Source organism: Pelodiscus sinensis, chromosome 1, assembly GCF_052426305.1.
Source record: "Pelodiscus sinensis isolate ZL-2025 chromosome 1, ASM5242630v1, whole genome shotgun sequence".
In the NCBI taxonomy this organism is placed as follows: Eukaryota; Metazoa; Chordata; order Testudines; family Trionychidae; genus Pelodiscus; species Pelodiscus sinensis.
This window is the reverse complement of record NC_143052.1, coordinates 244861501-244874722: the sequence shown is the minus strand read 5'-3', so window position 1 is coordinate 244874722 and position 13222 is coordinate 244861501. Positions and strand designations below refer to the sequence as shown.

The window sequence follows — 13222 nt, the reverse complement described above, 5'->3', positions numbered from 1 at the left end:
ACATGATTTTAAAATGAGTAATATGGAGCGATGTATCTCTTTCAGAAAAAAATTACGTTAAAAATTAATTCCCAACAAATTATCAAATACAAGCCATTACAACTACTTATGACACATGCGTTTTAAAGACAAGCATATTATTGATCAGAACTCAATAGTAATGCTTTTACTCTTGGTAAATACCTGCAGTTCTTCTTCGAGTGGTTGCTCATGTCCATTAGAAGTAGGTGTGCGCACTGCGTGCACTGTGTCTTCCGGAGCGTTTTCCCTAGCGGTACCCGTAGCGCCAGCAGGACGCCCCCTGGAGTGGCGCCGCCATGGCGGGGCATAAGTACCCCTGCCGGCGCTGCCCCACCTCAGTTCCTTCTTACCGCCGTGACGGTCGTTGGAGCGTCTCTATCTCTCTCTCTTAGTTAGCTAATGGTTCCCGTTCTCACAGTTGTCTGTAAATAGTTCTTGTAGTTAGATAGGTTCTTTGTTTTGTCCTTCCCCCTTGGGGGTAAGGAATGCCAGGGCCACAAGACTTCAAGACGGGCGCTGACTGCGGGAAGTTTATGCCCAGCCCAAGAGCCAGCATCCGTCTCCGTGCCTTTATCGGCACCAGCATCGACGCAGTGGTCTCTTCCGGTGCCGGACCTGGGTACCCCGGTGCCACAACCGCTGGCCACAACTCAACCGGCACTGAGCCTGAGCACCTCGGTGCCACAACCAATGGCAGCAACTCATCCAGCACCGAGCCTGAGCACCTCAGTGCCGCAACTGCTGGCGTCTCAACCGGCACCAGGCCTGGGCACCCCGGTGCCGCAACTGCTGGTGACTCAACTGGCACCGGGCCTGGGCACCCCAGTGCCTCAACTGCTGGCAACTCAACCGGCACCGGACCTGGGCACCCCGGTGCAGCAGCTGGCTACCTCGCATCCAGTACCACAACTGGGTTCAGCAGCTTTCTCGGCACCGGGTCTGGGTCCCCTGGTGCAGCAACCATCAACAAGCCTTCCGGCACCGGGCATGGGTCCCCCGGTGCCGCAGATTGTCCGGCCCCACCGTACTCATGCGGGCAAGCCTGAATCCATGGCTAAGTTTGCCCCGCATTCCTCCTCGGCTCCACCCTGGCTGGAGTCCAATTACTCGTCGGACTCAGACACCACCTCCATCCGATCGGGGTCCTCGGGAGCATCCTCGGCCCACAGGTCCAGGTCCAGACACCGGCGGGACCACACTCAGCAAACATGGCCCCCGCATCCGCAGTGGCCTTTTTGGACCCCCTGAGCCTACCATCAGTGGCAAGGTCAGCTGCCCCCCTCTTTGGGGTTGGAGGCTTCAGGGCACTGTTCCCAACCATCGGCGTGCCTGTCCCAGGCCCTCCCTCCCCACTTTGGGCGCCGCAACCTGATCCAGCGGCGCAGGCATCGGCACCAGAGGTGGATCCATTGGGGGCACAAGTTGCCCAACCGGCACCGCAGTTGGCAACAACCGCTCCTGTGCCAATTCAAGAATCATCGTCGTCTCCGGACGAGCCACTAGCAGACCCGGCACCAAGTCTGTCTTCCATTGATGCCCGTACGCACCAGGATCTGCTGCGGCACATGGCTTCCAACCTGGCCGTTCCTGTGCAACCTGTCACTGAGGACACGGATCCAATGGTGGACATCCTCACGGAGGACGCACCTACGCGGTTGGCCTTACCACTCAACAAAACGGTGTCCAAAATTACTAATGCCCTGTGGCAAACGCCGGCGACCTTGACCCCTACCTTAAAAGGGGTCGAGAGGCGTTATTACGTCCCGCACTCGGAGCATGAATACCTGTATTCACAGCCCATCCCGGGGTCCCAGGCCGCGGCCCAAAAGGAAAGGCTCCCTCAGCCTGGTCCTTCTCCAAAGGCAAGAGAGCCTAAGCGGCTGGATTTGATGGGCCGTAAGGTTTACGCCACAGGGGCACTACAACACCGCATCGCTAATCAGCAGGCGATGCTAAGTCGGTATGCTTTTAATATCTGGCAGGCTGTCGAAAAGTTCAGAGACAGACTCCCAGCGGAGGACCGTCAGGAGTTCGCGGCCATTGCCTCGGAGGGTAAAGTCATTGCACGAACCGCTCTCCAGGCGTCATTGGACACCGTTGATTCGGCTGCCCGCACTATGGCGACTGGAGTTGTTATGCGTCGCGGGGCATGGCTCCACGTCTCGGGAATTCCCCCGGATGTGCAACATATGATCCAGGACTTGCCCTTCGAAGGCAAAACTCTGTTCTCGGAGCACACTGACTCTAGGCTCCATACCCTAAAGGACACAAGGTCCACCTTAAAGTCCTTGGGCATCCACACGCCGGCCCCACAGCATCGGCAGCTGCCCTATAGGCAGCAGGGGAGAGCGCAGCCCCAGGTCCCTCGTGGGGATTACTAGAGGCGCCGCTCCCGGGCGTCCGGTGGAGGTTCTGGGGCAGCTGCGCACCCCCAGGGGGCTAGGGGTCGACGTCGTCGCCCCAGGTCAGATACCCAGCGGGGAGGTCCCCACGGTCCTTCCCATCAGGGCAAGCCCCAATTTTGACGCCCTTTTCAAGAGTCCCGTACCAGTCTCCCGTCCTGGCCCCCCGTTTGGGGCCAGGCTATCCCTTTTGCCCATGCATGGGCTCTAATCACATTGAATGCCTGGGTTCTGAACATAGTAAATGGAGGCTATACTATCCCATTCCTGGGCCCACTGCCTTCAAAACCCCCTTCTCCGTCCTTAGTAAGGGACACCCCTCACGAACACATCCTGTGCCAGGAGGTGTCTGCGCTCCTCGAAAAAGGGGCAATAGAGGAGGTTCCGCATCTGCGAGGAAGGGGATTCTACTCCCGTTATTTTGTTGTCCCCAAACCGAAGGAAGGAGTCCGTCCCATCTTGGACCTCTGAAATTTAAACAAGGCGGTCATAAAACACAGGTTCAGAATGGTGACCTTGGCCTCGGTCATCCCAGTGCTACAGTTAGGAGACTGGTACGCGACTCTCGACCTCAAGGACGCGTACTTCCACGTGGCAATCAGGCCCAGCCACAGGAGGTTCCTCAGGTTTATGGTGGGCCAATACCATTTTCAGTTTATGGTGCTCCCCTTTGGTTTATGTACAGCACCAAGGGTGTTCACAAAATGTATGGTGGTGGGGAAACAAGGGGTGCACGTGTTCCTGTACCTCGATGATTGGCTGATCCGAGGTCGCTCGTACGAGCAGGTAGAAGCTCACGTGGCACTCACAAGAGCCCTCTTCCTAAAGCTAGGGCTCATGATAAACAACGAAAAGTCATCCCTGACCCCCTCCCAGCAGATAGAATTCGTGGGAGCCCTCCTCGACACAAGGGTGGCAAGAGCGTTTTTGCCCAAGAGCAGGTTCCTCTCCATAGTGGAGCTGATTTCAGGGTTAATCCGGTCCCCTATCACGACCCCTCGGGTCTGCTCCAGGCTCCTGGGCCATATGGCGGCGTGCACGTACATGGTGCGCTATGCCAGAATGAGAATGAGACCCCTGCAGGCATGGTTGGCACAGGCCTTCAGCCAATCCAGGGGTCTTTGGGACTCGATAATCACAGTGCCCCCAGAAATTCTGGACTCCCTCCTATGGTGGACCAAGGAAACTGTGGTACGCAGTGGGGTTCCTTTCAATGCCCCTCCCCCCTCCCTTACGCTGGTCACCGATGCATCCGACCTGGGCTGGGGAGCACACCTGAGGTGGCACAGGACTCAAGGCCTCTGGTCCCCCTCCGAATGAACCCTGCACATAAACGTCCAGAAATTGCGGGCGGTGAGGAGAGCCTGCGAAGCCTTTCTGCCAAGGCTCTCTCACCGCTCGACCCTGGTTCGTATGGACAACACAGCAGCGGTATTTTATCTCAACAAGCAGGGTGGGGCACGGTCACCTCCCCTCTGCAAAGAGGCCCTGCGACTCTGGCACCTGTGTGTGAGGCACGATATCACGCCACAGGAAGAATACCTCCTGGGGTGCAAAAACCTGCTAGCAGACACGCTGAGCAGATCCTTTGGAGCCCACGAGTGGTCGCTCAAGGACTCTGTTCTGCGTCATGTTTTCCGCAGGTGGGGTTATCCCCTCCTAGACCTGTTCGCCTCGGCACAATGCCAAGTGCCGGAACTACTGTTCCCTGCTGGGGCTGGGGAAATATTCCCTGGGGGATGCCCTGACGGCTTTGTGGCCAGAGGGCATTCTCTGTGCTTTTTCCCTGTTTCCCCTAATTTCCAGGGTGTTGACCAGAACGAAGACATTTCGGTCCACGATCATTCTCATAGCCCCCACGTGGCCCAGGCAATTCTGGTTCCCCATCCTAGTGGACATGCTTACCCAAGACCCAATAGCACTCCCTTCAGTCTGGGACCTGCTAACTCAGCCTTGGGACGAGGGGACCATGGTTCACCCAGATCTCAGGTCTCTCCACCTAACGGCGTGGTTTATCGGTGGTTGAACCAACCTGAAAGGGAATGTTCCCAGGAGGTTCAGATGGTGCTCCTCAGTAGCAGGAAACCCTCTACTAGATAGTCATACGCTGCCAAGTAGCGGCGCTTCTCGTCTTGGGCGTCCCGGAGAGGAGTACACCCACCCTCAGCTCCTATTCTGGCTATCCTTGACTATCTTTTTGAGCTTCGGTCTAGTGGCCTGTCCTTTTCCTCTATCAAAGTCCATGTGGCATCTCTCTCCGCCTTCCATGCTCGTACGACAGGAGTTTCCCTCTTTTCTAACCCGGTGGTTAAAAGGTTTCTTACTGGTTTAGAAAAATTGTATCCCTCGGTGAGGGCCCCGCTTCCCGCCTGGGACCTCAATGTGGTCCTCCACAGGCTTATGTTACCCCCCTTTGAACCACTGGCAACATGTTCACTGAAGCACCTCTCGTTGAAGGTTGCTTTCATCGTGGCCATTACATCGGCTCGAAGGGTTTCGGAGTTAAGGGCGCTAACTGTCGACCCGCCCTACCTTGTTTTTTCACATAGTAACGTAAGGCTCAGGCCTCATCCAGCCTTCCTCCTAAAGGTGGTGTCACCGTTCCACCTGTCCCAGGAGATTTATCTCCCGGTTTTCTTCCCAAAACCTCACGCCTCCCCTAAGGAGCGGGTGCTTCACTCCCTGGATGCTAAGTGGGCGCTGGCATTCTACATTGAGAGAACCAAGCCGTTCCACAAATCCCAACAATTGTTTGTTGCGTTTGGGGAAAGGGTGAAAGGCTCGCCTATATCGACACAAAAGCTATCAAGATGGGTGGTGTAATGCATCACAGAATGTTATCAACTGGCTGGTAAAACCCCACCCAGGGTGAAGGCACACTCTACCAGGGCGCAGGCGTCCTCGGTAGCTTTTGGTGCTCAGGTACCAATCACGGAAATTTGCAGGGCGGCCACATGGTCTTCCCTTCACACGTTTACGGCGTACTATGCGCTAGCACAGCAGGCCAGGGAGGATGCAGGGGTGGGCTCTGCAGTTCTCGAATCTGTAATGTAAATATGTAAATATGTTCTGTTGTCATTGTTGTTAATATGTGCCTTATCCGTGTTGGATTGTTCGAATAAATCCGTTTATTGTTCACCTCTCTTCATGACTCTGGTGGTATGACTGCTCCGACCCCTCCTGCGTGGGGTTAGCTTGGTAGTCACCTACTTCAAATGGACATGAGCAACCACTCGAAGAAGAAAAGAACGGTTACTTACCTGTAACTGTTGTTCTTCGAGATGTGTTGCTCATGTCCATTCGACTCCCACCCTACCTCCCCTTCGTCGGAGTATCCGGCAAGAAGGAACTGAGGTGGGGCAGCGCTGGCAGGGGTACTTATGCCCCGCCATGGCGGCACCACTCCAGGGTCCGCCCTGCAGGCACTACGGGTACCGCTAGGGAAAACGCTCCGGAAGACGCGGTGCACACGGTGCGCACACCTACTTCGAATGGACATGAGCAACACATCTAGAAGAACAACAGTTACAGGTAAGTAACCGTTCTTTTTTGCATTACAAAGCTTGGTGTACTTGGGAATGTCCAACATCTTTGAATATTTATAACTTTTTTTTTGTCATTGTTAGGGTGAAAAGGGATTAAAAGGAGAAACTGGAGAAACTGGAAAAACAGTAAGTCAATTGAACAAAACCAAAAACAAACAAGCCTGGTGCTATGGCTAATATTGGTACATTCTACCTTTGTAATGGTATAGGATAGAAATAGAACAGCCTAACTCAATGTATCAGCTTTTCTCTTCATATCCTTTATATTGCAGGCGAGGCTGGAATTTAGACTGTATTGCCTTTAGTGTATACTTGATAAACTGTAAATACTAATCTGGTTTCACACTAGTTTTTCACAGGTATAATTTCATTGACTTCAGTAGAATTATTTTGTATTTATGTCTGTGTAGAAAAGTGAAGAATACCTATGCCTCTCTCATTTTTATTGAACTTGGATGGCAATATATCTATATTTTCTCAGTATCCATTTGAAACTAGGATGTGGATGAGAGCTGAGATGGCTAGCTAGTTATCCAGTTAAAAACAGTTGCTTTGGGTTTTCTTCAGAGTAGCAACTACAAAAGCATTTACAAAAATTGTGTGTGTCTGTGTGAACAGATGTGAGAAAATCCATATTTCTGAGGGCTTGAACTTAGCTCTCCTATGAAGCAAACAGACAGAACTTTGTGTAGATTTTAGCTCTCGTATGAACTACAGGTTCAGGTCTGATGTTTACACAGACCGGCTGTGTCTACACTGGCACCCCTTTCCGGAAAAGGGATGCTAATGAGACCAGTCGGAATTGCAAATGCCTCAGGGGATTTAAATATCCCCCACGGTATTTGCATGAACATGGCTGCCACTCTTTTCCGGCATGGGGTTTTGCCAGAGAAAAGCGCCAGTCTAGACAGGATCTTGTGGCAAATAAGCCCTTTTCCGGAAGATCCCTTATTCCTACTTGAAAGGGCTTATTTGCCGCAAGATCCCGTCTAGACTGGCTCTTTTCTCCAGCAAAACCCCGAGCCGGAAAAAAGCGGCAGCCATGTTCATGCAAATGCCGCGGGGGATATTTAAATCCCCTGCGGCATTTGCAATTCTGACTGGTCTCATTAGCATCCCTTTTCCGGAAAGGGGTGCCAATGTAGACACAGCCACCATGTGCTTTCATTTGCATTCAGCCTCTGCATGCAGTGTAATGCTCTTCTCTTCATAAATACAGTATTGTACACATTCCGTAAACATAATGTGTTCATGTAAGTTCATCTGCAATGTTTCTTAGGGTTTACCTGCATCTTCAGCAGAAAAGGGAGAAAATGGAATAATGGGTTACCCAGGAGAGAGGGTAAGTTGTTCATTAAAGATGAAAATCACCCAATGCAGAGATTCATCTAAAGCCTGTGTTATAGATGTTGGAGCAAATCAGAAGCCAAGTGTGGGGAGTGGTTATGCAACCTATTTGTGCCTAGTGGGACTGAAAAGGGAGAGGCCGGTGCATTCATATGAAGTGACGAGAACCCTCTCCAGATCAGGATCTATAGCCAATACTGCAGCCTATAATGACTACAAACGTCTGTGCTGAAATCCTATGGCCTGTTTGCTGTTTTGGGGCAGTATTCCATTTCTCCATCCCCTTCTTAGCTCGCCTCACAAAGGCAAATTATTTTCACCCTTGTTGTTTTTATTCACATACACCCTACAAGAAAACCTAAACATGTTTGGGTGCAAGGATTGTATAGCATCCAATTGATTGAAAAATACAACTTCTGAAATAAATATGGTGGAAAGGATAGGCAATATAAATATTTCCAAAAACACTCAGAGTACGTCTACACAGCAGGGCTAAAGTCAGAAAATGCTATTTAACTTGAGCTATGTCAGTTGCGTAGCTGAAGTTGAAATAGCTTAACCTGGCTTTTGGCACTGTCTACACAGCAGGAAGTCAAAGGAAGAGCACTCCGACTTCCCTTACTCATAAAATGAGGGTTGCCAGAAGTCGGAGAAAGAAGTCCTCCAGCTTGCCATTATTGTATGGCTTGCAGTGTAGACACACTGTTTGTGTAGATGTATCCTCAGAGATTATAACATTTTTACAGTGGTTTTACAATATAGGAAGGAAGGAAGCAAGCAAGCTTGTTTTGTTTGTACTGTGCTTTCTTATTGGTATGGTCAGTGTTTTTAAAAGCTCAAACATATTGCACACTTTAGCTTAGAACAGGGGTGGGCAAAAGGGCCTCCGCGGGCTGGATGAGGCCCACCAAGTGGGTGGATCTGGCCCAGAGGCACTGCTGCTCCCCCGCCCCCAGGCCAATTAGGGTCTGGGAGGGCGGGGGAGTGCCCGAAGCCTTCTCCGCTCTGTCCCCACCCTGTGAGCAGCGCACGGTGCTTCAAAGTGCCACACACTGCTTGCAGGGAGTGGGAAGAGCGGACAAGGCTTCAGGCGCTCCCCTGCCCACAGACCTTAATTGGCATGGGGGCGGGGGAGCGTGAAAGCCTCCTCCCACCCTGCCAGGAGCATGTGGCGCTTTGAAGCACGGCTCATTGCTCTGAAGGCTCACTGCTCTGAGCCTTTGCGCGCTCCCCCACCCCCAGGCCAATCAGGGCCCGAGGGTGGGGGAGCTACATGAAGCTTCCTTCACCCTGCCCTGCCCCTGGGAGAAGCCTGAGGCACTTCACGTGCTCCTCACAGGGCGAGAGGCAGCTTCCTGTGCTCCTCTGCCCCCAGGCCCTGATTGGCCTGGGGTGGGGAAGCATGCCAAGCCACTTCCAGGGCATGGGTGCCTAGTGGGAAGAAGGGGCAAAGGGGCTCCCAAACTCCCAGATCAGTTATGGTTTGGGGGTGGGGTAGCCCTGTTCCTTCCCGTTTAGGCCCCACCCCTTTCTGTTTATACCCTGCCCCTTCTGGGGTGGTCCGAGGCTACTAAAGAAACTTTTGAAGTGGCCCGCGGGCAAAAATTATTGCCCACCCCTGGCTTAGAAGGTCCAAAGATTAAAAGATTTGTTTGTTAGCATTTCATTTTATTCTGCAAATGATGTTGTATTTTCATAGGGATTACCTGGTATCAATGGCATCCCAGGACCAGATGGAGAAAAAGTAAGTATTTAGCTTGAAAATCAGATTTTGTTTCTAGCATGCTGCTTTTAACATATGAACTGACATCTTCAGACTATGGGAAAATGTATGATTTATCCTCTAAAATAACAGCATAATATCAATGCAGAATTTATTCTAAGCAGTTCATTCTGATTTGTTATTTACACAGTGCTGTGAGTGTACACAGCTCTTTATAATGTATAACTTGTTCCAGACAAGTAACATGACCAACACCACAGACGTTAGAACTTTTAATTTTTAAGTGGTTCAGCAATATGTATATACGACGTTTAACATTTTATCAAATTACATCATAAAAGGCCAGCCTTGCACAGTATAAGTAATCCTGTGGAATATTCTATGGTTGACTTCTATATTTAAACTCTCTGATTGAAAATCAAGGTTTATCCCACACATATACTGTACATATCAAATTCTGATCTAAGTTATACTGGTATTTGAACGCCTGTATTGCCTTTTAGGAATATGTTTTCAGAGTGCTATAGAAATGTTGTATTCATAGTTCCCCTCATTGCTGACATGAGTTCCATAATTTCTTTTATACCATACTATACTTTAATTACTCACAGATGTTGCAGAGATCTGAATTTTGAGCTCCATCTTCAATTTCTGACATAAACCAGATGAGAGAGAGGAGAAAACCTGAGAAAAATCCTTCCTGATTTTCTGTGTCCATAAAAAAAAATCAATAATATCTAAAATAAAATGCCATCATACCTGGAACTCTCATATTTTTTATTTGTGTGGGAAAAAAAACCCTCTTTTTATATCAGTGTTCTAAACAGTGCCCATACAATATTCAAATAAGTCTATGGCTACAGGAATAAATGGTTTATCTCTGGTTCTTGATTATACTTAAGAATAGGCCTGACAGCAAGGAATACCAAAACTTGGATGAAATCCATAGCTCTTAAGCGACTGTCAAAATGGTTGGTCTAGAAGAGAGAAAATTGTCAATAGTACTCTTTCCGTACTTAAAGGCTCTTTCCGTTTACTTAAGGGCTACGTCTACACTGGCATGATTTTCCAGAAATGCTTTTAACGGAAAAGTTTTCCGTTAAAAGCATTTTCGGAAAAGCGCGTCTAGATTGGCAGGACGCTTTTCTGGAAAAGCATCCATGGCCAATCTAGACGTGCTTTTCCGCAAAAAAGCCCCGATCGTCATTTTTGCGATCGGGGCTTTTTTGCGGAAAACACTACTGTGCTGTCTACACTGGCCCTTTTCCGGAACAGTTTTCCAGAAAAAGACTTTTGCCCGAACGGGAGCAGCATAGTTTTTCCAGAAAAGCACTGATGATTTTACATTAGATTGTCAGTGCTTTTCCAGAAATTCAAGCGGCCAGTGTAGACAGCTGGCAAGTTTTTCCGGAAAAGCGGCTGATTTTCCGGAATAACTTGCCAGTGCAGTCACAGCCAAGGAGTCTTTATATCTGTACCCATGTCAGAATCATTTATTAGCCCTTTTATCCCTTTTTGAGTTTGAGTCCTGATAAATATTTTGGTATATTTATTTTAATGAGAAGTAACTGGCAAATGACATTTGGAGGAATAGGTTTCCCGATATGCTATTCACCAGCAATAATATTTTTTAAATTAATTTTTTTACTCCTTTGAAAGAAAGAAGAACTATAGCTCAGTCCTTTCAATGTCATTAAAAGTAGATGATAATTAGGAAACTCCTGGCTTCCTTTTTAGATCTACAGCTCCACCTAGCGTGAAAGAGATTTTGCACCTATTGTATAACAGTTGTTAGTTTGGCAATGTTTGACATATATTACCATTGTGTAAAATATCTTTGATCCCTGGGGGTTAGTTTGTGGTATGCTGGAGAGTGTTGTGGCATAGAGCAATGCTTTAAAACTGGTAAGTGTTTTCTGAAGCCAATTACTGAGATATCTGCTCCATTCAGGAGTTCAGTACGCTCGTTGTTTTTAGAAGGCTGTACTTAAAATTGTTGGCTGAGATCCACAGCAAATGCAAATTGTTGCACTAACTTCTGTGGTTCCTTACTGCTTTACAGCAGCTGAGGATCTGATCATTATTTTACCACTAACATTTCAGAAGTTCTGTTTTCTGGAATACACACCTGGCCTTTGCATCTACAATTCAGTTCTAGAAAAATGTTTAAATAACATATAATCATTCTGATTTTTCTCTCCCTTGTACCTGAACAAATCAGGAGTAACTCAGTTGAATTCAATAGAATTACACTGGTGTAAACCCAGTGAATACAGGAGAAGAGTGAAGGTTGGTATTTTCCCATGCACAGCTTCATCGACTGAAATATACACTAGTGGGACACAACATACTGGTGCTGACACTGGCACTTCAGATGTATGCCAGAAGGCTAGTATAGGTAGGCTCTGGAGGTTTCGTTGTTTTAGTAAAAACAATAAATCATTCAATTAATTAAAATTCTCCTTCGAGATTGTTTTATCACAAACACTTCCTATAGACAGTAGTAGTGTAATTGCGTGATCGGCACAAGTAGTGCATTTTGTATTGTAGTAGTGCCTAGTGGCCTCATCCCAAATTCTGGCTTGGTACTATACAAACATATAATAAAGAAATTATTCCAGCCATCATGCACTCACAACCTAAGTATAACAATGACTTCATTATCAGAGTGACATTTCTAAGGCATAACTCATTGGTCTATTCTGGACCAATTTCTCTGGCTGATGACATCTGGAAGAAACCCCACTGTTGCAGAGTAAAAGAGGCAGTGTGCATGTAGAACCCACACACCCTTTGGGGTGTGGTTCACAGTCTCATGTAGTGGCACCTAGATCACTTACAGAGAGAGAGAGAGAGAATGAGAGTGTTTTACAGCCTTAGCTGAGTGCCAGCTGGCTTTTAGCTCAAGTGGTAGAAGCTTGTGCATTAAGCTCTGGATGTCTGAGGCTTGGTTCCATTTATCAGCATTACACATGTGCATAGTCTTCATAACACCATTGGAACGGACTAGAGAAGAAAGGCCATTTGCTGCCTTCTTACCTCGCTTTGCATCGGTGCAGAATTCAGGTTCCCATCTCAAGATCTTCTAAGGGCTGGACAGCAGTGTGTTTCCTCTAAGCTGTGCCCCAGCACAACTTCACAGGTGATGAATCAACCCCGCCCAGTCAGTCAGCTCTGTGCAGGAAGCCCTGAGCCTCTGACTGGGCAGGGCTAATTAATCACCTGTGCTGCCACTCAGCTTAGAGGGAAGACTGCTGAACAGTTTCATTTCCTGACCATTCTGTATTCCTCCAAGTAGGCTACATACTAGGCCTGAACCAGAGCTGGGGTTTGACCCTCCATACAGAATATATACCATAAAATCCAGAAAGGTAGAACTCAATTGCTACACCCAAGAGTAAATCTTGAGGGTGACAAACCTCTCAGCTTTACTGCATGGTTCACACACCTTAACTATATTAGAGGAAACCAGCATTCCCGTGCTTTTAAAACAATTGCTGTGACAGATTAAAATATTAGAAATAAGCTAGTCTGCTGAAAAATCCTAAAACAAATTATCTTCACTTTTTGTCTGATTTAGAAAAAGGAAACCATTTTAATATATATTTCAGGGTTTTCAAGGATTTGATGGCATGCCAGGTAGCAGGGGTCCTAAAGGAATGAAGGTACTTCTTTCCTTTCCTATACTAATTTATGTCAGAATTAGTAAACCAAACATAATTTTTCTTGTATTGTACCTGTTCATTAGAATAAATATGTAAGTTTTGTTACCATAATTGAAGAGGCAATTTACCTATGCTCCTTGGTCTCTGTCAGTACCCAAATACTTCAAAGGAAGGTGTAAAATTTCACAAAATGTGCTTAACCGACACTGGGAAGGAGAAGAAAAGAAGGTGACTTTTTAATATGCCCCAAAATGATTAAGAGAGCGGGTGAGTGGGAAAATATGGATGAATGATGAAAAAGCAGAACGAGCATAACAAGTGGAAGAATCAGTGAAGAGATAGTATGAATGAAGAAAAATACAAAGCTTTTGCTGGCAACTCAGGGCCAGATGTTAAAGATATATGGTGCCTATAAATGAAGATAGGCATCCAGTGGGATTTTAAAAAGTGTTCTAAGGATACGTCTAAACTACATGGCTCCATCGACGGAGCCATGTAGATTTGTTTTTTTGGCAAAGG

General features: G+C 47.9%; 1 protein-coding gene across 3 annotated transcripts in view; it reads left to right on the top strand.

The window, feature by feature from the left end:
* Positions 1 to 13222, top strand: part of COL4A2 (collagen type IV alpha 2 chain) — a 248635-nt gene that overhangs the window by 166573 nt on the left and 68840 nt on the right. For all 3 annotated transcript variants that reach the window (XM_075918575.2, XM_075918574.2, XM_075918576.2), the window contains exons 13-16: positions 6050 to 6094; positions 7248 to 7310; positions 9015 to 9059; positions 12650 to 12703. In XM_075918575.2, the coding sequence (XP_075774690.2) occupies positions 6050 to 6094; positions 7248 to 7310; positions 9015 to 9059; positions 12650 to 12703 (207 nt within the window). The remainder of the gene's footprint in view (positions 1 to 6049; positions 6095 to 7247; positions 7311 to 9014; positions 9060 to 12649; positions 12704 to 13222) is intronic.